The sequence below is a fragment of the Lynx rufus genome, unplaced genomic scaffold (genome assembly GCF_022079265.1).
Source record: "Lynx rufus isolate CCGP_SWC_20201006 ecotype Redwood Valley unplaced genomic scaffold, mLynRuf1.p SCAF_7, whole genome shotgun sequence".
Classification (NCBI taxonomy): Eukaryota; Metazoa; Chordata; class Mammalia; order Carnivora; family Felidae; genus Lynx; species Lynx rufus.
In genome coordinates this window covers 70,919,721-70,947,379 of record NW_025814889.1, presented here as the reverse complement: position 1 = coordinate 70,947,379, position 27,659 = coordinate 70,919,721, and the positions used below count along the sequence as shown (strand labels likewise).

The window sequence follows — 27,659 nt, the reverse complement described above, 5'->3', positions numbered from 1 at the left end:
GTGAAGGGCATGTGGAGGAGGGATCCCTTTTGGAGGGTCTCTTCCCTGAATCCCGCTTAACCTGCTGAAACTCTACTTTTGGTAGTCCCCTTAAACTAACATGCCTTTGTCTCTAGGATCTTCATCCTCCGTGGAGAAGTTGGCACATGCACATCTTTCCATCTGTTTCTTTGGCCTCCAGTCACCCTCCTGGGTGAAGAAATCTGCAAAGTTCCCTTCCACATCTTGTTTAGTTGACTGGTTCTCCTTCCATCTTCTTACTTGAGGTAGCCTCTACCCTTTCAAAGGTGACTATTGAGGAAGGAGATGAAAACCAAAGTGTTTCCAAAATATCTCTCTATGTGGAGCTGCTTACAAAAAATTGACACCTCAGCATGAATCCCATTTAGTGGACTGCTAGTGTTGGATTAACCCCAAACAGGTGAACTTTAATTCGTATGTGGTTAATTTTTTCCCCATTATTCAGAAGTCTTCATATTTGTCTTTCACTAAATCTCTGAGCCTGAGCTAGTACTTAGTGGCTTTTTTTTATTTTGAGAGGGAGGGTACGAGCAGGGGAGGGGCAGAGACAGGTTCCCAAGGAGGCTCTGCACTCCCCATGGAGCTCCACTGCAGGCTTGATCCCATGATCCTGGGAAAATGACCTGAGGCGAAATCAAGAGACGCTCAACTGAGCGAGCCATCCAGGTGCTCTTTAGTTTTAACTGTTGGGGACCCAAGAATCAGCACAGGGTCTGCCAGAAGTCTTTTTCATGTGTGTGTCACTTGTGCTTTTCTGTAACTTTAGTCCATTGATGAACTGTCACAGAATGTACAGTTACCAGGCCTTAATACTCCTATTTTCAACTCTAAGCCTTGCTTTTATGGTCCTATTCTCTATCTTCTCATAATGTTGCCAAAGTAGAGATCAGTATTTACTAAGCTGAACTTTTGGTGTATACTGGTCAGGATGGCACATGTAAATTACATCCAGGCTTTTCCTAACAGCCCCTGGGACGACTAGTCCTCTATTACCCAGTGGGTTCCCTTCTTCCCAAGGCCCTCGGGGACTAACCTGACTGCCTAGACTGTTAGCTTCACTATTTCTTGGTGGGATTTGAAGCAATGCAGTCATCTTGGTTGAAAGAAACTGTTTCCAGATGTCCTAAAACCAGACCCTGCATCTGGCTTCTATGGTGTTCTCCTACAGTAACTTGCAGTGGTGCTGTGTACTTATTTGAAGTTTCTCATAACCATTCTGTGGTGTGTCAAGCACTATATATAAAATTCATAAGGACCTCTCAGTTATTCAAATACTCCATCAAGTACTCTAACAGGGAGAATTTCTTATATCTCTTATGTGAATATTCTGTTAGTTTTGGTCCTCCAAGAAGTGGGTGACAAGACGGGATTGTGTGACTAAGCATTTTGTGTAGGGGAAGTGCCTATGTTAGAGAAAATAAGGAACTCTGAGATGGAAGAGAATGTTAGGTAGAAGCATCCAAGGCTACTGGGGAATCTAAGCAAGATTCGGTGAAGCTTGCCTCAAGCCGAATTGGGCTGAAAGAGGAGTCCCATGCCCCCTAAGGAGGGGTATACCCTCAGTATCCTTGCCGCACTCAGTTACTGAATGGGAGCATCACTTGAGAGATGGCTGGGTTGCAAACTAGGATGGATTTCAAAAGCTAGTGGCTGGGACCCTTGGCCAGTTATGCTTTGCATGTTCAGGGCCATCCTGTACTGCCACCAGGCACACAAACCCAAAGTCTGATCCTGTTGAGAGGAGTGCAGGACGTGTACTGTGTGAACTTGGAGAAAGGAGTAAGAGCATGGAGACCTGTGCTGGAAAAGCCCTCTCCACTGGACTTTAAGAGGGATAACTCCATGTGGATCTGGAAATTCAAGGGCAGCTCCTGGCCCTGTGCAGCTGGAAAATAGGGTGGATTGGGAGATGAGGCTAAGGGAGACATCACATTAAAGCGTGGACTTGTGAAAGCATGAGGCTTGAGCTGTGGTGGGGGGGGGGGGGGTTGATGTGTTGGGAGGGTCTTCTCCTTATGCAACGCTGTGCAGGGTACCAGGGATGGTAGTGAGTCGCTGAAAGGACCACTCTTGCAGTCTATGGGAGGGGAAGAAAAGTCACTTAATGTGGTTGCAGCAATGAAGGGAAAGAGTAGGTGCCTGTGTGAGGTATGCTAATGTAGACTAGTGGTTCTCAACTGAGGTCAGGCTTGCTTTTAATTCTTATAAAACTGTCAAGTTAGCTAGCTTACAGTGTATACAGTGTAGTCTTGGCTTCGGGAATAGATTCCCATGATTCATCACTTAGATACAGCACCCAGTGCTCATCCCTCCACCCTCAGTTTGTTTTCTGTATTTAAGAGTCTCTTATGGTTTGCTTCCCTCTGTAACATTTTTTTTTTTTCCTTTTCCTTCATGGTCTTCTGTTATGTTTTCACTCCTGTGTGGAAGTTGAGAAACTTCTTTCTCTGACTTCTTTCATTTAGCATAATATTCTCCAGTTCCATCCACGTTGCTGGAAATGGCAAGATTTCATTTTCATTGGCAAGTAGTATTTGTGTGTGTCCACATCTTCTTTATCCCTTCATCAGTTGATGGACTCTTGGGCTCTTTCCATAATTTTGCTATTGATAGCTCTGTGAAAACATGAATCAGCACTCCTGTATCCTTTGGATAAATTCGAGCAGTGCTATTGCTGGGTTGTAGGGTAATTTTGTTTTTAATTTTTTGAGAACCTCCGCACCATTTTCCAGAGTGGCTGCACCAGTTTGCATTCCCACCAACCGTGCAAGAGGGTTCCCGTTTCTCCACATCCTCGTCAACATCTGTTCTTTCCTGAGTTGTTAATTTTAGCTACTCTGAGCGGTGTGAGATGGTATCTCAAAGTAGTTTTGATTTGTATTTCCCTGATGAGCATCTTTTCATGTGTCCATTAGCTATTTGGATGTCCTTGGAAAAATGTTTATTCCCATCTGCCCATTTCCAATAACCCAATAACTGTCCAATAATCCAAATAACTGGGTTATTTGTTCGGATGTAAAGTTTGGGGAGTTCTTTATAGATTTTGGATACTAACTCTTGATCTGATATGTCATTTGCAAATCTCTTCTCCCATTCCATTGGTTGCCTTTCAGTTTTCTTGATTGATTTCTTTGCTGTTCAGAAGCTTTATCTTAATCACGTAAGTGGGGGCATTTTTCTCTCGTGTGATCTTTGGTGATGTTTGGAGACCATTTTTGCTGTTACGGTTGTGGGGGAGGGTGGTATAGGGAAAGCTATTAGTATTTTGTGGCCAGAGGACAGTGATATGGCAAAACTTCTCCCAATGCATAGAACAACCCCCTTCACAAACCATCAAAATGTTAGTGTTGAAGTTGAACAGCCTTATAAGGGGACACATTTGAATTTTGCACCCTAAAAGACCAAAATGATTTTGATGACTTAAATGACTGCATGATCCTGTAACCATTAACCAAGAAAGCTAATGACAGAATAGGTGGCAAGGAAGAGATAATTACTCTAGAAACAGGTGTTTGGTTCTAGAATAGGTTTATAATAGTTGAACTTGAATTTACTCTTGGTCTAGAATGTTCTTTCTCTTAAACTCATCATCCTTCAGATCAGTTTTAAGCCTTTTCCCTGATTTTCTCTAGACCAAGCTGACCAGGCCTGCCTTTGTTCCGGTACTGGATTCCTCCTTATGTATCCTATATCGAATTGTAGCTACTGACTCTTCTGTAGACTTTCAGTGCAGGGATGATGATGGTAGCACCCAATGGAGAACACAGAAATGCTCAGGTGAAAGAGCTAAAGCAGCTTTTAACATGTGCAAAGTAATTACACTAGTTCATTACATCAGTTCTAAATGCAAGGAAATTTTTAGCAATTTGTTGAAGTACTTGAACATACTTTAAAAAGTTGTGCATAGGTTAGAAGATAACTAAGTTGTGTTTTTCATGTGGGTTTATATTGCACTCTTGTTACAGGAGGCTTTATTTCTGTTTTGCTTGTACTTCCTGTTTTCCATAAAATATACTTAAGCTATCCAGGAAGGTGTTTATTACATACTAGCCACTGTTAGATATTGGTAGTAATGTCAGTACAAGAGTGTTAAACTTCTTCAAATATTCATGAGCTACATAAATGCTGTATCAGCGCAGTAACAGCATGAAGACCTACTGGCTCTTGACTGCCTTAGTCCCAAAGTGACACACTACCATTGACATTGTGCTAATGCCTGACTTGACGTAGATGAAAAGGTCTGGGAAATGAGGGGCAGTGATAGGACAAGGAGGAGGATAGAATATATGCTAGTTGTCACCGCCAATCTTGGCCACGGGCTGCCCTTCTTTTGGCCAAATATCCACTTGTCCTTTTCTTCCTGCACAGCAAGCCTACCTCTCTCATCTACAAGGAGACCACCTGTTGGGGGCACGGTCTTCATCCCCAACCCAATATGCAGCATGACTGTGACCCTAATCTTAAACTTCCTACAGGAAAAAAAGAAACCTGATTTATAGCCATTTTGGACAACTTCTGAGGAGGGATTGTGGAGCCTTGCTACCTTGGCAGGAGAGCTCTTTAATCACCTTCTTGGATTCCTCCTTCTGGACAACCAAGTCACCAAGACCCCTGGTTCTGTTCTCTGGGCGGGTCTTGCCCATCGCTTCATGGCCACATCTAAGATTCTGGGAGGATGCTGTCTGGGGGGTGGAGATGGGGGTTGGGGCAGGTTTTAGGAATGCTGAGGTAATTGAGGGGCTATGGTTTATGTTACAACTAAAGCAATCGGGGCTTCTTTAGTCCAGGCTCGTGGTTTCTCTGACAGTTTGGTACATTAAAAAAAAACAAACAAACAAAAAAAAAACACAACTTAGCTGACTTCAGATGGCAGATTGAGTTTTGGTAATTACTTCATGTTAATTATCTATGACCGTTGCCAAAGGCATTCACGTTAAATCTGTGAATGCCAAGAATATCTCCTAAGGAAAAGCAAAATATTGGATTTTTCCCTTACTGATAAAAGTCCAGCTGTACTAAAGTAGAACAAACTATAATAAATCGTAAACTTTAGGGAAAACTATACCAGGAGACATAAATGAAAAAATGATATGTTTTCCTAAATAATTGAAAACTACATATGTTATTTGTAAACTAGACTATAAGAAACATGCTGTAAATATGACAGATGGTCGGGCAGGTATATGGCATGTGTCCTAGATGTTACATATATTTTCAAGTAGCATGGACTTAAAACATTTCCATAATCAGTCATGAAGATATTTCCATCATACATCTATAAAACAATTCTGAATGACTTCTTAAAGTTTCTAATTGTTATAATGCCTTTAGGTTTTATGTCTTCAGATATTCCAGTTAGAAGTTGAGAGAGGCTATCCTGAACTCCCTAGACCTCCCAAAATGTTGACTGTTCTCTACCCTTGTGAGTTCCTAGAATTTCACAAATCCTCAGTGCCCACAAGAAATACTACAGAATTTATTCCTTGTTGTTGTTGCTGGGACACCACTTGCACCAGGGTCATTTGGCTATATAAGGCTTGGGTGGGTGAGTCTGGCGTCGTCCTCTTGATCCTCAAGGGCAAGGATTGGTGAGTGTGGTCTCTTTTCAGAGGAAGTATTGGCAATGCATTTTCTCTTTATTGCCTCCTCCCACTTTTATACTGGAGATCTGGAGTTGCCTTGTGGAATGGGGAGTAATGAACGTTGCCAGAGGAAAGGACTCCTCTTAAGAGTCTTAGAATTTTCTACTTTAGACAACTGGAGCCAACTAGATTTTCTTCATATTTGAAGTGTGTGTATGTATGATGCTATTTCCTAGGCATGATCAGTGGTGTTATGAGGAAATGTAACGGAGAAAAACCTGCATCCAATGGAGTAGCTCAAAATAAAAATCTGAGTTAATCTTCATGATCTTTTATTACATAATTATGCTCTGCCTAGGGGAAAAAGGGTGGCTGTAATGTGTGCGTGCGTGTGCAGTTTGTTTTTTGAGAGAGTGGGCAGGGACAGAGAGGGGAACAGAGGATCCCAAGTGGTCTCTGTGCTGACAGCAGAGAGCCCCATGTGGGGTTGGAACTCTTGAACCCTGAGACCATGAGCTGAATCGAGGTCGGACACTTAATTGACAGAGCCACCCAGATGCCCCAACATCTGTGTTTTTAGTGGAGAATTTTTTATCCTATTTCAAAATCCATCTCAAAATCACTGATGTTTTAACAATACTGCCTTTCTCAGGAAATTAGGTAGAATTATTTCTATTCTACAAGTTGTGGAATGGAGAGTCCAATATGAAGTGACTTAAGTTTCTGTAAGTGTAAACACAGATCATCTCCTCTGGCTCTCTTATAAATAGCATTAACCTGATTCTCCTCCAATTTATGAAAAACTACCACCACAAAGACCAAAATACTACCAGTGATCCACCCCTAAAATTAAAACTCAATTTTCTTAATCATTGAGAGCAATTGGTTCCTAAAATTCTTAGAGGCTCTAATTGCCCTACTCAATTGGAATTTGTTTGAATGTTCTGTACTTGCCAATGCTAATGTGATAACTATAACTGACTTTGGAAAAGTGTCCAGTTTATATTCTGGTTTTTACTATTTAATGAAATCTGAGTACATTATTAGTTGTGGCTACAGTACATGTGTTTGCCATGTATCTGGAAAAAAGTATGTATAAATGGCACAATACGGAGGAACATTTTGGAAAAACAATTACATATATAAAAATACTCTACATAAAAATTTTGACCTATGAGAATAAATTGGAACCAGTTGTATGCATAATTGTTTAATGCCTCTCAATACAGCTTGGTAAAAAGATCGTTGCTCAAGTAACTGGGAAACCCTTGCCCAAGTGAAAACTAGTTTTGCTGCTTTTAATAGTCATAAAAAGAACGTGTTCGGAATTTGGCATTTCTCATGAATCAAATTGCAATGCCCCTCTGCAGACAGGCAGGTTGCTAAAAATATGGCATGATCTAAATAGGATTCCATGAACCACCTGTTTTAAGTCTTCCAATTTCTTACCAGGTTCCTTTCCAAGTTTAAAAGCTTCCTTACAAGCCTTTAGGCAAAGCTCTAATATTTTTACTTGAACAGAAAGTCCCCTGCAGTGGGGTGGGTTATAGAAAACATGATGGGAGTAACATACTTAAGTTCCTCATTGATAAATACAGAGGAGTTACTGTGAGGACAAATGATTCTTTAAGTATTCCTAAAACATAAGGTTTTTGTTGGAGAAAAGCCTTTGAGTTATAAAAGCAATATTCTTACCAGGCTACAGTGTTCTGGTACAACTTAAAAGGAAGTTCTGATGGACTCTGGATAGAGCTATTTTCACTTTTCACGTGGGAATATAAGCTTGACCCCTGTGCGGTGTTATTGGAACATTATGCTAGAAAAACCCCATTGTCAGATTTTGATCCAAAAAAATTAAAAAATTTCCCAAGGTAGAGCTTCAGTATAGCTTTCCCCAGTAGTTTGGCATTCAAAGTAGTTTTGTAGATGCATTTAGATATGTAATAAGCCACCTCATGTCTATTTGTATCTTTTACCAAGATGCTATCACATTTCCCTTCTTCAGCATGCTTTTTTAAAAAGACAGAAAGCAATTTTTCCATGGGCCCATTTATTCACGTTTCAAAAATAGTGTCTTTGTTCCTGATAAGCATAGTTGAAGTTTTTCTGGGAATGCGCAAGGAGCTGAAATTTTGGTATATATTGAAAATAAGTGATCTGTAGTTATCGCTGGAAAACAGGAATTAGTAGAATTAAATATGCTAGTGTATAGACCACTAGAATATCCAAGAAATAGATGAATTCTTAATATATAGCTACATTGTTTAGACTGCAACATTAAAATACGAGAACTCGATTATCTTTTAAGCCTTTAAAAAAGTGTAATCCTAACCTATTATGTAACTGAGTGCCAAAACATTTTACCAGTTAGCATTGAAAGAAAACCAAAGCATGTAAATTTATGACAAGTCCCCTAACTACCATAACTTAATGTTAGAGGAAAAAATAAGGGGAGAAAACCAGGTACTTCACCATGTTTCTTACAAAATGTTCATTTCTATGGATATGTATTGAGTATCTGCTACATCTTAAGCAACGTTTTAGATTTTTTTGGAACTGTAAGCATAGTAATGGCTTTATCTTTAAGGAGATGTTGATCTAGTAATAATTGTGTGTGAAGAGAAACTTATGACTATAATTGCTGTACTCATTTAAATGGCTTTAAGGGATTATTTAAAATTGTGATTTAAAGGTTATTTACAATGAGATTTAAAGCAATAGCTTCAGTTATTCTCTAACATATTTATAACTAAGAACTGGAAATGAGGCCTCATTCATCAAGACTGTGCTTATCCTATCCGTGATTCAGTAACTGATCTTTGAATTTGTTCTTCACAGGATTTGCTTAAGTGGAAAATTGCCAAGTTTTTAGATTGTTTAAAATGTTTATTTTGAGAGTGCAAATGTGTGCTCCTGAGCTAGTGGGGAGGGGCAGAGAGAGAGAGAGAGAGAGAGAGAGAGAGAATCCCAAGCAGGCTCTGGGCTATCAGCATGGAGCTTGATCTCCTGAACTATGACCTTAGCCAAAATCAATAGTCTGATGCTTAACCAACTGAGCCACCCCGGTGTCCTTAAAAATTAAGACATTTTAAATGCAGACCATTCCATTTTTAAAATTTGAATTTATGTGAGACTGTGCATGAGCAGGAGAGGGACACACACACACACACACACACACACACACACACACACACACACGTGCATGGAGTTGGAGTCTGAAGCAGGCTCCAGGCTCTGAGCTGTGAGCACAGAGCCCAACGTAGGACTTGAACTCATGATCCATGAGATCATGACCTGAGCCAAAGTCAGATGCTCAACTGACTGAGCTATGCAGGCGCCCCTAGACCAATATATTTTTGAGTATTGAGATGTGATAAGCACAAGTGCAGCCTGTCCAGCTGTCTAGTTTGCCCTTTGTTAGCACGGCTTCAGCCTCCCTGTTCTGTCACTTGGACCTGCCAAGCTTTTCCCCATTTCTGGGCCTTTGAGTCCCTGCTCCTTCTGGAGTGTCCTTCAAGGGTTTTCCAAGGCTACCTTGTTTTAGCCTCAGCCTGAAGTGCATCCTTACCCCACTGATTGTCTCCCTGCCTTTGTTTTTTTTCTTTAACTTATTTCTAATTTACATCCAGGTTAGCATATAGTGCAATAATTTCAGGAGTAGATTCCAGGATCCATCCCCTATGTATAATACCCAGTGCTCATCCCAACTCATTAAGGCTCTTCCTTACTGCCCCTTGTCCATTTAGTCCATCCCCCTACCTACAGCCCCTCCAGCAACTCTCAGTTCTCTGTATCTGAGTCCCTTAAGTCCCCCTCCCTGTTTTTATATTTATGCTTCCCTTCCCTATGTTCATCTGTTTTGTATCTTAAATTCCATATATGAGTGAAGTCATGATATTTGTCTTTCTCTAATTTCACTTAGCATAATACCCTCTAGTTACATCCATGTAGTTGCAAATGGCAAGATTTCATTCTTTTTGATCACTGAGTAATACTCCATTTTGTGTGTGTACACACACACACATACATACATATACCACATCTTTATCCATTCATCCATCAATGGACATTTGGGCTCTTTCCATACTTTGGCTATTGTTGATAGTGCTGCTATAAACATGGGGGTGCATGTGTCCCTTCGAAACAGCACACCTGTATCCCGTGGATAAATGCCTAGTAGTGCAATTGCTGGGTCATAGGGTAGTTCTATCTTTAACTTTTTGAGGAACCTCCATACTGCTTTCCAGAGTTCCCAGCTTTATTTTCTTTGTTTATCCTACCACCAGGCACAGCATTATTGTCTTTTCCATAGAAGTGTAAATTCTTGGAAGGTAGGGATTTGCATGTTCCCCTCCATCTCTGGCCCCTAGCACTGTGCCTGGCACATAGAAGTATTCATTAAGTATCTGTCAACTAATTTGTAGGGTTTATCAAAACTGGTTTATCATAACTAGTACTGTGTAATGGGTTAAGGCATGAACTGTGAAGCCAAACCATCTGGGTTACGTCTTACTAGGTATAAGACTTGGATAAGTTAACCTTTTGTTCCTCATTTGTCCTTACTACAAAGTGGGGATAATATAACTTGAGAGTTACTGTTAGGTTGAAATAAATCCTATAGGTATATATTGGAATTAGGTATTAATATTACAAATGCCTACTTCCAATTTAACCTCACCAAACTAGAGAAAGGGGTCTATAAAAGCTGACCATTTGAGGCCTGCTTTTCACTCTTAACTACCAATGGATACGAGCCCTCATCACACACCTTGCTGACTGCCTACCGCTGACTACCTACAACTGCCACCAACTCTTCCCTTGCTGATGTAAAGATCTTAGCTGCACAAAGATCTGATCTTTCAGAGTTACTGCGTTGACTCTTGTCCCTCTTCCCACTTCTCTTCAAACCCTTTAATAATTCGCCCATGGAACCCTTCCCAGAATGTTTTAAAGCCCCTGCACAAAACTATATTGAAAGATAGTTATCAAGATATTAAAAAGCTATGTAAGTGTTTACTTATGCATTAAATATCTAATAACTAAATATTGAGTATCAACCTATTGTGAGATCGCAAACCTCTTCGAACATGATGAAAAATCGCCTTGCCATCGGCAATATCACTGGGATTTGTTGCCTATGTTCCCACTTGAAGAAAATGCTAATTTTAGTTACAGGTTCATGATCATAAGGATGTAATTTTTCTCATTTGTTTATGGTAAGGCTTTCCTGATTAAAACCTCCCTGCATGCAATAGTCTCCATGTTCTAGCTCCAGCTTGTGTCCTAATTTCTCTTCTACCTCAGCTTAACAGAAGCTGAGGGAATCATAGTTTTAATGGTTGAACAAATACTCTGCACTATGCCTACTCTGTCAGATACTGTATTAGACCATGGAGATTCAGAGCTCAGGTCTCTGCCTACATGAAGCCTCTTGTCTAGTGAGGGAGAATAATTATAAAGAATAAACGCACGAAGATAACATGTAATGCTCTGAGGAGATCAAACAGTATCCTATAAAGAAGTAATATACCTTCACCTGTACTATTTCTAATCCTTAGTTTCTTTACTAGCACCCAGGCAAACAAATGTTCAGTGTTTCTCTTTATTACACAAATGGTTGTGAACTATACATCTTGGTGTAGTATTTTGCTTTAAATAATTGGAGGCCTTTTCATATCACTACATGAAATGTTTACTTTTTGCCTGTAACCACAAAATATCCCATTGTGTGGCTGTACCATAGTTTACGTACATGTCAGTGGTCTTGGGATTAGGTCCTGTATCTTGCTGTTAAGAATGCTATGGTTAATAACTTTGTTACTTCATATATTTGGAAATGTAGATCGGTAATAGAAATTCTCAGAAGGGGAATTGCTGCCTCAAAAAGCAAATGCATTTGTAATGGTGTTAGATATCACCAAACTGCTTTGTATTGTGATTGCACTAATCTACCTTCTAACAGTAATGTATGAAGGTATCTGTTTTTTCAGACACATTTGAAGTATGTTATAAAAACTTACATTTTTGCCAATTTCCTAGTTGAAAATGGCTTCTCGCTATATTCTTCCTGAGTGAAGTTTAACATTTTTAAAAATGTTAGTTTGAGAGAAAGGGAGTGCATGCACACAAATCGGAGAGGGACAGAGAATCCTAAGTAGGCTCTCCACCATCAGCACAGAGCCCCAGTATGGGGTTAAACCCGTGAACCATGAGATCAGATCATGACCTGAGCTGAAGTCAAGAGACTGACAATTAACTGACTGAGCCACCTGGGTGGTGCCCCTAATATTTTCTTTTTTATAGGTTTTGAGTCAGGATTAAAATGACTTGTCCTATTCCAAAGTGATAAAGGCATTCTCTTGTTACTTTCTAGTGCTGTTATGGTTTTATTTCAAAAGCTTACATCACTGATCTTTTGAATTCTATGTAGGAAGTATCCAAATTATTCTGGATATCTGCCCACATGTTGCAATACTCCTAAATATTTTTACTGATTTGAGATGTTGTCTATGCACAAGTCTTGAATCCTGTAGGATTAATTAGCCTTCCTTAATTAGCCTTGGGCTTATCATGTGCTAGCATTGAAGAATTTAATGTGGCTGTATCCTATCTTAATATCTAAATAGTCCTAGTCCTACCTCCCTGTTCTCTAGAATTCTCTTGGTTGCTTTATTTTTCCATATGTACTTCAGACGTTTACATATTAAATATAGTTATTAAAATTAGAGTCTTGTTAAATTTATAGATTCATCTGGGGAATCTTATTACTCAGGGACATGGCACTGGGTTCCATTTAATTTGTAGTTCTCTAGTAGTGATTTAACATCTTACAAATTTGAGTTCCTGGGCATTTAATCTGTAAATGGGATAATTTCTTCATAATATCATCTAATGGGTGTTTGTTCATATATGTGAAAACTTGTTAGATCTGTATTTTATCTCCCTGAAATCACTTATAGTAGCTTTTCAGTTATTAAGGTACATGCTGATTGCATCTATGAATACTTTTAACTCTCCCTTTGCAATCTATTCTTGATCTTTAATCTGTCTTACATGTGACATCATCTCTGGTCTGGGATAGTTTATCTTAAGCACTTGTTTTATATTCTATGGGTGTTTTTAAAATGAAGAATGTTAAATTTTTTTTAGAAGTCCTGTGATCTCTTTTAAATTCACATAGGGGATTGTAACGAATTAAGATTCCCAGTATTGGGGGTGCCTGAGTGGCTCAGTCAGTTAAAAGTCACACTCTTGATCTCAGGGTCTTGAGTTCAAGCTCCATGTTGGGCTTCATGCTGGTCATGGAGCCTACTGCAAAAAACAAGAAAATTCCCAGTATTACACCATCCTTACATTCTTCTAGGAAATTCCATTTTGTCATGTATTCGCAGGTGGCTGAATTAGGTTTGCTGGTAAAATTTAGGACTTTGATCTCGATCTATATGAGCTTGTCCTGTGTTTTTGTTTTGGTGCTGTCTTTATCAGGTTTTGCTCTAAGATCACACTCCCTTCTTAAAAAGAACTTATATGTTTTATGTTTTGGAAAATTTCAAATAACACTGGAATTAACTGCTTTTTCAAGGTTTGGTGGAATTTCTCTGTAAAATCAAAGACATGAGTTTTTTGTGATGTAATTGACCTCTTTTTCTGTTGGGTAGAAAAAGGGTCTGTTTTGGAATCTTAACATTTCTGGAGTTGTTTCGGTAACCCCTATTTTACCAAACAGTTAATCTCTGTATCATAAATCCTCCCTCTGTTTTTTTGCTTTTCTCAGGCATTGATATCTTGTAATCATTCTCTCCCAACTGTCATGCCATTGCTGTCACTGCAATTGAGGTTTTGTCTTCATGTTATAGCCTCTTATAACTGCTAGTATTTTTCCCCCCACCATCTATAACACACAGTTACTAAGCTAAACTTTCTACCTTAGTCTTTTTTAGTATAGTTGACCCTTCTAGTCTTATTCACTAATGTTATATATACCCCGACATCTGGTATGGGGCAGACATGAGAGGCATGCAGAGAGAAGTGTGGGCAAAAGCTCTGTTCTTACAGAGCTTATGTTTTAGTGGATTGTATCAGACAAAAATAAGAGGTATTGATATGTACATTGAAGAAAAATGAAACGGGATAAGAGGGATAGATCTAGGAGGTGGGTTGACATGTGGGGTGGTGAATGTGGAGCAGAAATCTGAAACAAGTGTTTGAGGAGCCATTAGGAAAGTGCTTGAAGGCAGAAGTTTTAGTAAGGGGATAGGTCCTGAGGTGAGCTGAACACATCTTGTCATATTTGAGAAATCGCAGAGACACACCAGGGGTGGAGCTCTAGAAGGAGCCAGGGTAGAAGTGGGAGAAGTCAGAATTAGTTACCTGTGTGCCTGGAGGCATAGTAGGGGCAAGATGTGAGCACAGCAGGACATCATAGATTATTGTAAGGACGTTGGATTTTACTGAATGACTTGGTCATGTTTGTTGAAGAACATTGATCTAGACTTAAAGAGAAATTACTGTGACTCCTCCATAGACCCTAAACTAAAGGACTGTTGGTTTATAGAGGAAACAAAACATTAGGTTAGATCATGGATGTGTTAGTAAAACTTGGCAGAAGCAGTTGGATTTCAGTTATACCTTGAAGGCTGAGCTATCAGGATTTGCAGATGACTTAAATGTAGGATGTTACCTTAGGCATAAGAGCTCATCCTTGACTTCTAAGGACTTGTGGCCTGAACATTTGGAATAATACTGTTGCCATTTACTGAAATAGGGACCATTGAAAAGGCAGGTTTGGACTGAAAATCAGGAGTTTTGATTTGGACATGTTTAGGTTGAGAATGCTACTAGTTATCCAAGTGGGGATATTGAAAAACAAGTTTGTGGCTTCTGGAATTCAGAAGATAGATCTTCGTGAAGACTCTTTAGTGGCTCTCCAGCGGCTTACAAATTGTAAATTGCTAGCATCACCTTCAAGATCTCTTATCTGACCCCAGAAAACTCACTGCCTTATATAAACCAAGCTAAACAGGCTCTCTTATTATAGAAGGTGATAGATTTTTTTTTTTTTTTTTTTTTTGCCATCCTGAGGACATTGCCTATGCCATTCTTTTTACTGGAATGCAGGTCATCACAACACTGCCTATTAGAAAGCTGTCCAGTCTTGGTTCCCTTCACGCTCTTATGTATTGGGTCATCATGGCAAGGAAACGTTATGTTTAGTGGATGACAGTGAATGAATAGACTTCTGGATGTCCTGCATCCGTGTGCTCACTTAAAACTGACGCTGCATGCTTTCCCTTCTTAGTGACAAAGTTAATTATTTTCTTTCTTTTCAGATGGGAACATTTAAAGCGCATGATGGTGAATATTTCTTAGAACCTATAATGAAGGCAGATGGGAGTGAACCTGAAGATGATCATAACAAGCCACATCTTATATACAGGCAGGAATTAAAGAGGAGCTATTTTCTGCAATCTCCCCAGCCTTGTGAAGTTTCAGGTAAACTATGGAGTAAAACTTTTTTGGTAAAATTACACTATTTAAATATTCTTGTAGATTAGAATTGACATATGTTCCTCAAATTCTGAAGTATATTTCAAACAAATTTTCTTGACCTGTAAGGACCCATTAGAAATTAGTTGGTAGGCAATTTTGTAAAATAAATTTAGATCCAAAAAAGTATTCTGCATGAGATTTAATAATCAAACTTTAATCCATTTACTAGTCACACTACTAGTATGCTTTTTCTTAGCAGAATTTTAGATAATTAAAGAAGAACCAAAGTAATAACCCGTTGTCCAATTTTCTATGCTTTCAACTTTGTAAAAGAAACATTGTAGTTTTCTGACTCTTACTCCGTATTTTGAGATTTATGTTGGTGTGTGTAGCAGGGGTTTAGTCTTGATGTGCAGTATCTTACAGGCCATATATCCATTTTCCTATAGATAAACTTTTGGGTTATTTGCAGTTTGTCATTATAAACAATGCTGCTGTGAATTTTCTTGTCTCCGTCTGCTGTGTTTGAGGTTTTCCCAAGTATATACACAGATACTAGAAAATTCCGTATATTGTTTTACAAAGTGGTTTTTATGAGTTTATGCTTCCAATAATGAATGATATTTTTTTGTTTCTGTAAAATTCAGACCAAAGAATTATAATGGATTAGAATCTAGGAATAGTAGGTATCTGTAAAATATAAATCATACATATCTATAAAGTACAAATCTGTTGCTAGTAAAATTAGTGCATTGCATAGAAGTCCTGTTAAGAGTTGAGTCCATGTGTGTACGTGAATCTTCATATCCTTGTGTCATTCTCTGAAGAACAGAGAAAGGCACCTGCAGTTATCATCAAAGTACAAAATCTAGACAAAGGACTGGGATTAGAAAGGATTTATTTGAGATTGTAGGTGTCCATAAAGTATAGTCCCAACACTGCAATGCCATCTGTTTTAGGATATAATGATATGTAGGCCTTTGAAGGTTTTCTCTGGGAATGCACTTCTTAACCTTTGCTATTATAAGCGTGCCATTTTGGAGTGGTTCTCACTGTGTCTAAGGCCGTGTTTTAAATCTATTGACATAATAGATGCCTTTCTTATGCTTTTAATATGAGCATAAGGGTTTCATTTTTATGGCTTCAAAGAAAACACAAATGGGTACAGCTTCACAATAGAATTCTACAGAAGGCAGCTTATGCTTGTTCTGATCTACCATTCAGGAGCAGCTTGTTTAATGAATTGTTTAGCTTCTTAAGAAGAAAACCACCAAGTAGACACTCTGAATGCATAAATGTTTCACATAATGATATGCAGGGTTTTGCATTCACAATCAGTGTTCATTATCAGAAAGAGAATGGAACAAGAAAAGCCAGTCTTTTGTTTAAAAATTTTTTATACTACACATTTATTACAAAAACACAAAATTAAATAAAGTTATGGAATTTCATTTTTTAATCACAATTTTTCCACATTTATCTACTAAAACCTCGAAGACTGTATCCTTTACAAGTCGTAAAAATGGAGGTAATTTAAGTACAACTAACCTACGTATCTTTAATCACAAAGCAATCAATTAATGGCCTAAATAATTAGCTGCTAATCATCATTTTGTTAGGCAAAATGGAGACTTGTGAACATAATTAGTAAAATGTTATCAAAGGCTTTTTCTTCCCCAATTCATTTATTATTGTTCAGACATACTTGTAGGATCTTCTATTCCACAGGTGAACCTTGATTCAGAAGGACCTCTTCAAATGGGTTGGTCTAAAGATTGAGCACATGAACCAAAAAGGTTAAGGGGAAAAGGGAAAGTCATTTTTTCCCCGCATTTCTATTGATGGTCTTAATTCATTATGGCCCTAAAGTGTTGCAATTCATAGTGCTTTCAAGCCTTGATGGTTGTTTTCAACATCAGTTTTGACAGTGGCTCCTTGAGGCCATACAAATTACATTTGGTTGCCAAACCTAACTATTGTGGATGCCAGGCTCCAGGTAGACCTCCGACATTGTCTAAGTAAAATTGAGTCAAAATGGCAAAACACCCCAAAACCCCACAAAATGAGCAAACAGCCTCTGTACGCTACCATCATCCACCCTAACAAAACTAAAACCTCAGAAGGGGGAGGCTCTGAAAAGGTTGGGAATGAAATATCTTCTGGGTTTTTACATGCAGTTCTGCTCTTGCTTATCCCCCTTGTCACCCACGGCAGAGCGGAACTGGTCCTGGTAAGCTCTGCAGTCTTTTCCCTTGCTACTCTGCCCCTCTCCTCTCAGTGTCAGGAGTTTAGGAGCTTAAAACATTTCTTCTATTAAACGGGACTTGACATGAGTAAAATGAAAGGTCTTTCAATGCATTTTAGATGATGTTGGCCAGTTTCAAAGTTTCTGTGTTTTTCCTAGTTTTTTCTAAACTTATCCTTAGTCTTGGAGTCCCTAACATGTGCCAAGGAATGTACTGGGTAAAACTTGAGTGATTCTCTTCATTCAGGTTCTCAAAGCCCTGGGGGTGGTAAAAGAACACAAGAACAGAAATCACAAACTGAATCGAGGCTGCTGTGGGCAAGGAGCTGTATTACAAGCAGCTCAAGGGGCTGAGCAGCAACTTCCTGGGTTTTTACCAAGGAAGTGATACTTAAAGCACCTAATCTTCATTGTGAAGGATTTTTGGGCATTTTCGAAGCAAAAGTAAAAGGTTGATGGTAGAGGGGACTTGTATTAAAAAAAAAAAAAAAAAGCACCCAAGATTAGTTTAGATCAAGTATGGTAAGGTGACAGACCTGAAAATAACTACCTTTTGAAAGAATTTTACAATTCGCAAGAGAAGGGGACATGCCACCCCATGACAAGCTATGAAGCATGTGGGTTGGTCGGGAGGCAGGAAGGAGTGTGGGGAAAGCATGGGCAAAAGGGTTTATTACTATAGTAGTGGAGAGGTCCTCCGTTGGGCAGGAAGTAAAACAGATACTGAGGTTTGTAGTGAGAGGATTTTTAATAATTTCAGTGTGCCTGGGGTTAAGTGACCGACTTCGGTTCGGGTCATGATCTCACAGTAGGTGAGTTCGGGCCCTGCATCGAGCTCTGTGCTGACAGCTCAGAGCCTGGAGCCTACTTCGGATTCTGTGTCTCCCCCTCTTTCTGCCCCTCCCCTGCTCATGCTCTGTGTCTCTGTCTCTCTCTCTCTCTCAAATAAATGTTAAAAAAAAAATTAAAAATAATTTCAGTGTGCCTGTGAAAGCTGGACTGTGCTGGCAGACATAGGCAGAGCACATTTTGGTCCTGTGGTTGAGAGCCAAATCAGAAATCATTCAATCTGTAAAAGTTAGAACAAACTAGAGGGGAAGAGTATTTCTATGTCCAGAGTCCTGATGTGTGTGGTGAGTGTGGAAAGTAGGGCAAAATGGGACTGTGAAGGCACACAGGTGCAGATATCAAAGGAGTGTAGGATTGTGTAGGCTATCTTATGGGTACTGAGGAGACCCTACTGTTAAAGCAGAGACCATCTATAGCTTCTAAGGTTGTAGTACTCAGCGGCTTTAGTTTTAAAGATAATTTGGGGGGCACCTGAGTGGCTCAGTTGGTTAAGCATCCAGCTTTTGGTTTTGGCTCAGGTCGTTATCTCCCCTTTTGTGGGATTGAGTCCCACGTCAACTGCACTGACCGCATGGGAGCCTGCTTGGGATTCTTCTTCTACTAGCTTGCATTTCTCTCTCTCTCTCTCTCTCTCTCTCTTTCTCTAATATTTAAAAGAAATAATTTTGGATTTGAATGAGGAGAGACTCAAGCCCAGGGGACTGAAAGCAGCTATGTTGACAACAGAGGATTTAGACATCAAGTGAATTGCACATAAAAGAGTAAATTGAAGATAATTTCCTTTAAAGCTTTTTCCTCAGCTTTGAGATGGTAAAGATTGTTCTGTGTATAACCCAGGCGGATAATCCTATGAATGCATGAGAATTCTTTTAAGTAAAATTTTACTTCTATACAGGCTATTTCCCTTTTAAAGACTTAATCAGCATTGATTTGAAGAAATATGGGTGTCTTTAGTGTTGGCAGGGGCCACAGTTGACTTAGGAAGCCAGGAGTCTGGTAACAGAGTTGTACTTCTGGCTCTCCTACTGACTTGGAGAATTTACTTCTCTGGATCTTAACCTACAGTAGGTAATAAATGGCTAATGAATTTGTTTCAGTACAGGTCAAGTTTCCAGTTTTTTATTAACTTGAGTACCTCATAGTTACAGGGACCAGGCAGTTATAGGAAATGAGTAAAGTGAGGTGTCAGTAGGACACTGAGGTGTCCATTGGGCAGTGGGATGGACGTGCTTCTGGCAAAAGGTGCACAGGGAACTTGAGACCAGTATTACCACATCTTTTGTATTATAACGTAAAGCTAGGATTTTTCAATTGGGGGTGGGGGAGAAACTGTCATGTTTGGTTAGCCACCCGTTTACAGAATCTTAAAGATTTCCAAGGTCCCTGACCGTGGCCAATATTTTGAACTAATAAACTTTGATAAACTTGAAAAGAAACCACCAGTCTCCTCCACCTTCCTCTCCATTTGTACCCCTCCCCACCAAAGAAGCCTTTTTTTTGTTTAAACTCTAAATCAAACACATACTATAATGGAAACTTAGCAAGTGCTACTTTTTGAAAGTCCTATTATCTAGAAAATACTGGTATTTGAATAACATCATCTGCCCAAACCATTCAAATCGCCCTTTTTGCTTTGTTAATTAACATTTGTGCCCTTTAGAATAGTTTCTTCAGTAGTCATTCTTCAGTTGTCCCAGTAATGTTAAATTTTATCCGCAAAACAAAGATCCTAAATTGTGAAATTTTAAGATGTTTGAGATTATGAATCCTCAGCACTACATCTGCCTAATATGGATTATGAAAAACTCTCAGAATGCTCTTCATGGTCCTCTTCCCGACCCTTGGAAGAACGATAAGCTGTGATCATTGTGAACTTTTACAGGTGGTTTCTGTGAGGGGGAAAGCCTGACAGTGCTGTGACAGTTCGACGCGGACAGCATTCTTAAAAGACCTGTTTTGCCAGTTGGGTGCTCTGCTTCACAGAATGAAATTTATGGGTAATAATGTATCCCAAGAACCAGGATCAATCTTCTGCATATGATGCTTTGTGTTAAGTCTGTGGCAGTGTCCCAGAGCTTTGAAGTCCTGTTTTCTCTAAAATCTTATCCGGTACTACTTGCTTTTCTTTTTTTCCTCTTCTGACAGAGCAGGAGCTCGGGGAGAGAGTCTTAAGCAGGCTCCATGCTCGTCATGGAGCCCCACGTGGGGCTGGATGTTAGGACTGTGAGATCATGACCTGAGCCAAAATCATGAGGCTGATGTAACCAACTAAGCCATCCAGGTGCCTCTTACCTTGTATTTCTAACGAGGTGGCTAATTCCCACATCCGGTGAATGATGTGAAAAGGGAACCAGAGTGTGTGTTTAATCTGATCAAGTGCATTTTGAAAACAGAACATGGAAAGTAACTTTAATCTTACATTTCATGTGTGGTAATAATAGTTCTTTCTAGGAAGAACTACCTGTCCACTCCTAAGAATTAAGTTTTTCTAGGGGAACCTGGGCAGCGGTGGAGCATCTGACTTCAGCTCAGGTGATCTCATGGTTTATAAGTTTGAGCCCCGCATCATTCATAAGCTCATAAGTTTGAGTGCTGACAGCACAGAGCCAGCTTCCCATCTTCTGTCTCCCTCTCTCTGCCCCTTCCCCAAGTGTTTTTTCTCAAAAATAAACCCTAAAAGGTTTCTAAAAATATTCTCTTTATGCGAGGATGATATATTTATGCTATACTGGAAAAATTGTGGGTAGAAATGATGTATTCTTAATTTTGAAGGTAAGGTTTCTTTCCCTTGGTGACTTCTCTGTGCTGCCTTGGAAATGTATAGGAGAGATTATGAATTTTAAGGTATAAGAGAAGCTATCCTAATCATAACCTTTAACTGAAGAGTAAAATCTGCCAGTGTCTTGAACATAATGGTGTCAAACTAAATCAGTTACAATCTGATTACCTTTCAGTTTTTAAAATTAGTTTCTCATTTGTTGCTAGGATTTCAAATTTATTTTGACTCCTGTCTGCTTATGCTGGTTCATGGGTTTGTTAAATCTGCTGAGGAGGGTCTGAGACTATTAACCCTTCTTTGAAATGGATTGCACATCTGTTTTTTCTCTTCTGCCATTAAGACCTTTGCCATCTTTGTTTTAAGTTGGTGCACTTCTTGTCTTTGAAATTCCTAGGTAAGGTTTTTAGTCACTTTGCAACTTGGTAAAGTCCTTATGAGTTTTTACTAGACAGCAATATATGCCTCTGCTGCAGAAGTGGAATACATTTCCATTGACCCTTCTCACAGTGCTTGCTCCTCTGTGATCTACATTTTGGATTTCCTTAGGCTTGTTTCCTATTTGGTCACTTAGTCTTTAGGCAATCTCTCCTTAATCTTCCACTTCCATAACATTTCAGATTTATTTTTAAAAATACCTTTAAATAGGAGTTGATTTAAATACTTAAGATACTCTTCATTTATACAGATGAAAATGTGATTAAAAAATGATTAGAGTCCTTCGTTTCTAGGTCTCTGACTAATTGTACATTCTTAGACCCTTGCTTTACTGAAAATTGCTATTTTATAATTAGCACCTTATTTTCATGTGGCTAATGTACCTACCTGCTTATAATTCTGTAAGATTAAGAATGTGGTCTTTAGAATATCAAGCTATAAAATATCTCAATGTAGGGGCTGTATTGTTCTGCATGTAATTAACACTATCTTGGATTTCTATATCTCTGCTATCTCACTTATTAACTTGAAGGTTTTATGTTCCTTAAAGTAAAAAAAAAAATAGCATTTTATTCCATCTTTTACATTCTTCACAGCAAGTAGTACTTTGTTACATAATACAGTAACTGTTGTGCAAACAAGTGAGGAATTAGTACCAAAATAACCTTTCTGTTCAGGTCTGTAAGACAAGGTTCATTCAGAAGGTGATTTGGGGCCTCCTGGAAAGACCATAGCTCAGATGGGGTTGTCTGAGAAGGCTTCTTTGAGGAAAAAATAACTCCTTATCTGAGACCCAAAAGATGAGCAGGAATTGGTCAGGAGAAAGGGAGAGGATAAAAAGTATTCCAGATGGAAGCAACAGTATGTACAAATGCCTGGTGATGAGACAGTGCTTGAACCACTTAAGTAACTAAAAGTAGTTAAGGTGTAGGATATCAGGGGGCAAGATGATGTGATGCTGGAGAGGTAAGGAGGAGCAAACTAGTGAAGGTATCAGTAAACTTCAAGGGATTTGGGCTTTAACTTAAAAGCAATCCAGTGGGTGTTGGGAGTCCTCTCCCCCGATAGTTCAAACTGAGGTCCTGGTATATAGGGTCTGATTTTGTTTGACCTGACTTGGCCTCAACCAGTTGCTGTTACTGGTAGCAGAGCTATAATCAGCCACCCTGCTTGTGGAGTCAGGACAATGCAACTGTATCATAGATGGAGTTTGGGGATAGACACCCAATTTGAAGCCGGGGGCTGTTAGATAAATAGATGCTGGGTAGGGAAAACCAGAAAGTTCACCAACAGGTGGACAGTTGTGATTGGTGTTGGAAAAATTCAGGTAACTTTGAGCACTACAAAATGAGGTGCCCAAAACTGATGAGAGGTATAGAATATAGCATATTTTTGGCATCCATAGATTCACAGCTAAACTTGTGCTGAGAGGTGGAATGGATAGAGGACTGAGATATTAGTAACTAACATACAGGCTATGTACAAGGACCGGTAATATTCTTAGTGTGACACTGTTCAGAGTTTTAGGTTAACTCCTTTCTCTTCTATATCCAGTAATTATGTATATATGATAGCAGATTGGGATTATTCACTTGGCTTTTTGGGACACACATTCCTCAGCATTTTATTTGGGGGATGGGAAAAGTACAAATTGAAAGGCCAAAGGTAAAGTTTATGTTGTGATCTTCAAAATATCTTGCAATGGCGAATAGACATTTCTGACTTCTTTTTAGTATATCCACTACTAGCCCTAGAGGGCTCCATTCATAGTACTCATCTGGAAAAGAGAAAATATATGGTGTAGGGTCAATACATAGCCCTTTGTTTCCTACCTCATGGTGGGCTGGAGGAAGGAGAGCAAATGAGTGCATTGGTAAGACCTGTACTGGTTTTCCATGTTCCAAATGAGTAAATGAAGAAAAGAGCCGACTGCTAAGGGGAGGTTCTTGTTCTTGTTCCACATTAATAGCTCCGGAGGCTGAGGCCTCACTCAACCTTGTCCCAACATGGATTTGTTTGTTCATTTGTTCCTTCATTTGTAAAATATTTGAGTACCTCCTTCATGGAAACTACAAAGGTGCTGAGGCCTGTTTAATATGTCCCATAACCAGCCTGTACAAGCATAGGGAAGGAGGGAGGGTAGTAGGAGATGAAGTCACAGTGTTTGTGGGAGGCTAAGTCGAGTAGTTGTGGGTGGATCCAGGTTGTGGGGCTTGAACACTAAACAAATTAGGGGACTTTATGAAAAAATAGAAAAATTATGAATGCAAAATCTCTAGGATTCTTCTCAAGGCCTTAAAAGGGATTTTTGCGAGAGACCAGAAGTTTTAAGCGGCTTTAGGTTCATGGTGAATCCACCCCAGCACATAGGATATTATAAATCACATTAGGTATTTTGGCTACGACTAACCTTGGAAGCGACTGTAGGATTTTGAACAGAAGAGGGACATGATCAGCCTGCATTTTAAAGGGATCACTCAGATAGTTACATGGAGAAAAGCTAGCAGAACAAGTGACAAAGCAAGAAAGATAATGCAATCATTATGTTGAGCAATGCTGACCTCTTGAATTTAGGGTGTAGCCATGAAGTTAGAAGTAGCCACGTTCAATATGCACTTTGGACAGGTATGAGGGGCTGAGTGTTGACAGGAGTGGTCACATTATCCTAAAATGTGTGTGTGCGTGCACATGCGTGTGTGTGTGTTTAATTTTGCCTGAGCAGATGAAGGATGGAGTTTTCATTTACCAAGAATGGGTAAGGCTGTGGGAACCACAGGTTAGGAAGGAACATCCGATTTATTTTATGTGTAAATCCAAGTTGGTTTCATATAGTGTAATAATGACTTTGGGAAAAGAATTTAGTGATACATCACTTACAACACCCAGTGCTCATTCCAACAAGTGCCCTTCTTAAGGTCCATCACCCACTTAGCCCATCCCTCCCACACAACACCCCACCAGCAACTCTGTTCTCTGTATTTAAGAGTCTCTTAGGGGAAGGTAAAAAAAAAAAAAAAAAAAGGACGTTAGAGTGGGAGAGAGCCAAAGCATAAGAGACTGTTAAAAACTGAGAACAAACTGAGGGTTGATGGGGGGTGGGAGGGAGGGGCGGGTGGGTGATGGGTATTGAGGAGGGCACCTTTTGGGATGAGCACTGGGTGTTGTATGGAAACCAATTTGTCAATAAACTTCATAAAAAAAAAAAAGAGTCTCTTAAGGTTTGTCTCCCTCTATTTTTATCTTATTTTTGCTTCCCTTCCCCTATGTTCATAATTTGACTTTGAGATCCCAGTCAGACATCTGGGAGGAGACTAGTAAAGTAGGCAATAGAAGATGAATGGGAAGGTTGGTATGGAGGTCTGGACTTGGAATAACTTAGGAGTATCCTATGTTTTAAGGCTGCCCGCAATTGCGTAGGGAATAGATAAGAGTATGGAAGAGAAAGTCCAAGAACTGAATGGTGACGCATGCCAATGTTTAGCACTTGGAGAGGTGAGGATTAAACTAGGAAAAATGAAGAGGTCAGGAAGACATGACAGGAATGTGTGCCCCAAAGCCATGTGAACTTTTCAAAAAGATACTACAGATTAATTTGCTAAATGGTGTTAGGAATTAAAAGAATATGAAGATTTGGAACTGATTATTGAATTTGCAAAGTAGCGATGATTGCTGACCTCAAATGTGTTAACTGAAGGCGTTCAAAGTCTTGGCATGAACAAAACTTAAGTATTGTGAAGAGACTTAAATGAATTATTTTTAGGTGCCCTTGTTGGGTTCTAATTCTGTTGTGAAAACCGTCATTACAAAAGTCACATGTTAAACTTTGAGGTAGAACATTAAATAAAAAAACCTATTTGAATGAAAGCTCAATCTGTCTGTTTTAAACATTGTTTTGTCAAAATCCCAAAATAGGGGATTTAAAACTATCAAAAGCAATGGTAAATAAAACTTTATTTTGTTGATGGAAATATTTCATAGAAATTTAAAAAAATATTTTTTTAACGTTTGAGAGAGAGACAGAGACAGAGTGTGAGCAGGAGAGGTCACAGAGAGAGAGAGAGAGAGAGGGAGAGGGAGAGAGACACAGAATCTGAAGAGGGCTCCAGGCTCTGAGCTAGCAACACAGAGCCTGATGCGGGGCTCGAACTCATAACAGTGAGATCAGACCTGAGCCAAAGTCGGACGTTTAACCGACTGAGCCACCCAGGTGCCCCTGAAAATATTTGATAGGAATTTTAAAAATGCATCATTTATTCAGAAAAGTGTTTCTATATGTGGATCTATTTTGGACTTCGATTAGTCCATTCATTGTGCTACTACCATACTATATTTAAAAAAATATTATAGCTCTTGAAGTTCTGAAATGTGGAGGAGCAGCCCTTGACTTTGTCAAGATTATCTTTGTTGTTTATCCTTTGCATTTACATATAAATCTTAGAATCAGAGTTGGTTTCCGCAAAGGGAAAAATTTTGATTTTCGTGTTCAAGAGATCAATTTGATGAAATGACATCTCTATAATGTGTCTTCTAACCCATCAATATGGTATTTTCTCCATTAATTCGTTGTTGACATAATAGCTTCTCCATCTCTTCGTAGAGGTATTGTGTTTTTTTTTTTTTATCACAAATGGTATAACTTAAATTTTTTTCTCTGCATGAAAATGCAGGTAATTTTTAATATTCAGCAACTTTGCTCATATATTATAATAGTTTATCTGTTGATGCTTTTGGATTTGTACATGAACTATCATATGGATGGCTATTGATTTTCCAATCTTTCAGCCTTCCCCCCCCCCCCTTTATTGCAGTGGCTAGGAGTTCTAGAACAAAATGGACTAGAAATGGCAATAATGAAAATCCTTGCCTCATCAATTTTACAAGGAAAACTTTCAACCTTTTCTAATGTGTGCAATGTCTGTAGTCTTCCCTTACTACCTATCCACTTAGGGGGAAGTTCCCTTACATTCCTAGCCTGAGAATTTTTGTTGTGAATGGATGTTGAATTTTAGCAAAACTGTTTGCCTCTGCATATCCCAAGGTGATCCCTGTATCTTTCTCCTTTGTTCAGATAATTGATTTTCAAATAGAAAGTCCACCTTAGGTTTTTACCAGACTAGGTTTGGTAATTTCTTTAGAGTTTCTGTGAATGTTTTCATGAGTCTGTTTGGTTTGTAAATTTTCCCTTGCCACATTGAAAGAGCAAGAAGATAAGGTCCTGAAGGGAATGATTAAAGTGATGGACCATGGTATGTGAGCTGTAGAAGGATATCCTCATTTTTGTTTAGTTAATCTTACATGTGTACTCACTAGGTAAAGGAAAGAAGTGAAAATAACTCCATAGACTTGTGGAGAGCAATAAATGTAAATCTATCGTTTTAGATCACTAATCAGCCATATAGCTCATTTTACAGTCTTCCTTTGGTCTACCAAACACAATTTAATTGCAAATGCTTAGTGAGGTAAATTTTAATCTTTGGCTCTCCACTGCTTACCCATGTGATAATTCCTCATGAAAAGGAAGTAAAGACTTTAATTATTTGCAATTAGAATCTGATTCACTATTGCTGCCCTACTTAAAGACCTGGAGACATGAGCTTGGGCTGCTCTCAAAATGAGTACAAATGCAGGGGAAACTGCACAAGCATGGTCCATGTTCTTGGCTGGTCCCAGCCTGTGTTCCACTCTTTGTGAAGATCATTACTGCTAGAGTACGAGTTGGGCCCATTGCCAGGTCAGGCGACAGATACACTGTTTCATGTGGAGAATATCCAGACCTTTGGACCTACCCCAAGAAGGCTGCTTTCTTGGGCTTTTCTTTCTTGGAAGAGAGCCAGTAATCTGAAGGGATAAAACTCCCTCATTGTGTTAGTCTGCAGTATACAGATTTCTTTGCATATACATAAACGTACCTGATGTTAGATTAACATCCTGATGTTAAGATCGACAAAAACATTCTTTTAAAAAGGGATATAGTAAATCCTGAGATGCACTGTAAAATAACAGGATACCTATTTGAAAATAAGAATTCAGTTTATCAGTGATTTCAAAGCTAGGTTTTTCCCACATATTCACACCAAAATTAGTAGACTTAATAAAAACTGACAAAAGCAATATGAATAAAAACTAATTCCATGATAAAGATATTAAGTACCATTAAAATTTCAGTTTTAAATTTTAACATTTTATATTCAGTGACTGCCTTTAATTAGACCTAAGTTTTTTTTAAACATTAAAAGTACTTTGAAAAATACCTTTAGTA

The 27,659-nt window shown here is 39.0% G+C and overlaps 1 protein-coding gene across 1 annotated transcript in view; it reads left to right on the top strand.

Moving 5' to 3' along the window:
* ADAMTS20 (ADAM metallopeptidase with thrombospondin type 1 motif 20) overlaps positions 1 to 27,659 on the top strand; it is a 171,366-nt gene that overhangs the window by 3,874 nt on the left and 139,833 nt on the right. The window contains exon 3 of the mRNA XM_047067167.1: positions 14,933 to 15,095. Within this exon, the coding sequence (XP_046923123.1) occupies positions 14,933 to 15,095 (163 nt within the window). The remainder of the gene's footprint in view (positions 1 to 14,932; positions 15,096 to 27,659) is intronic.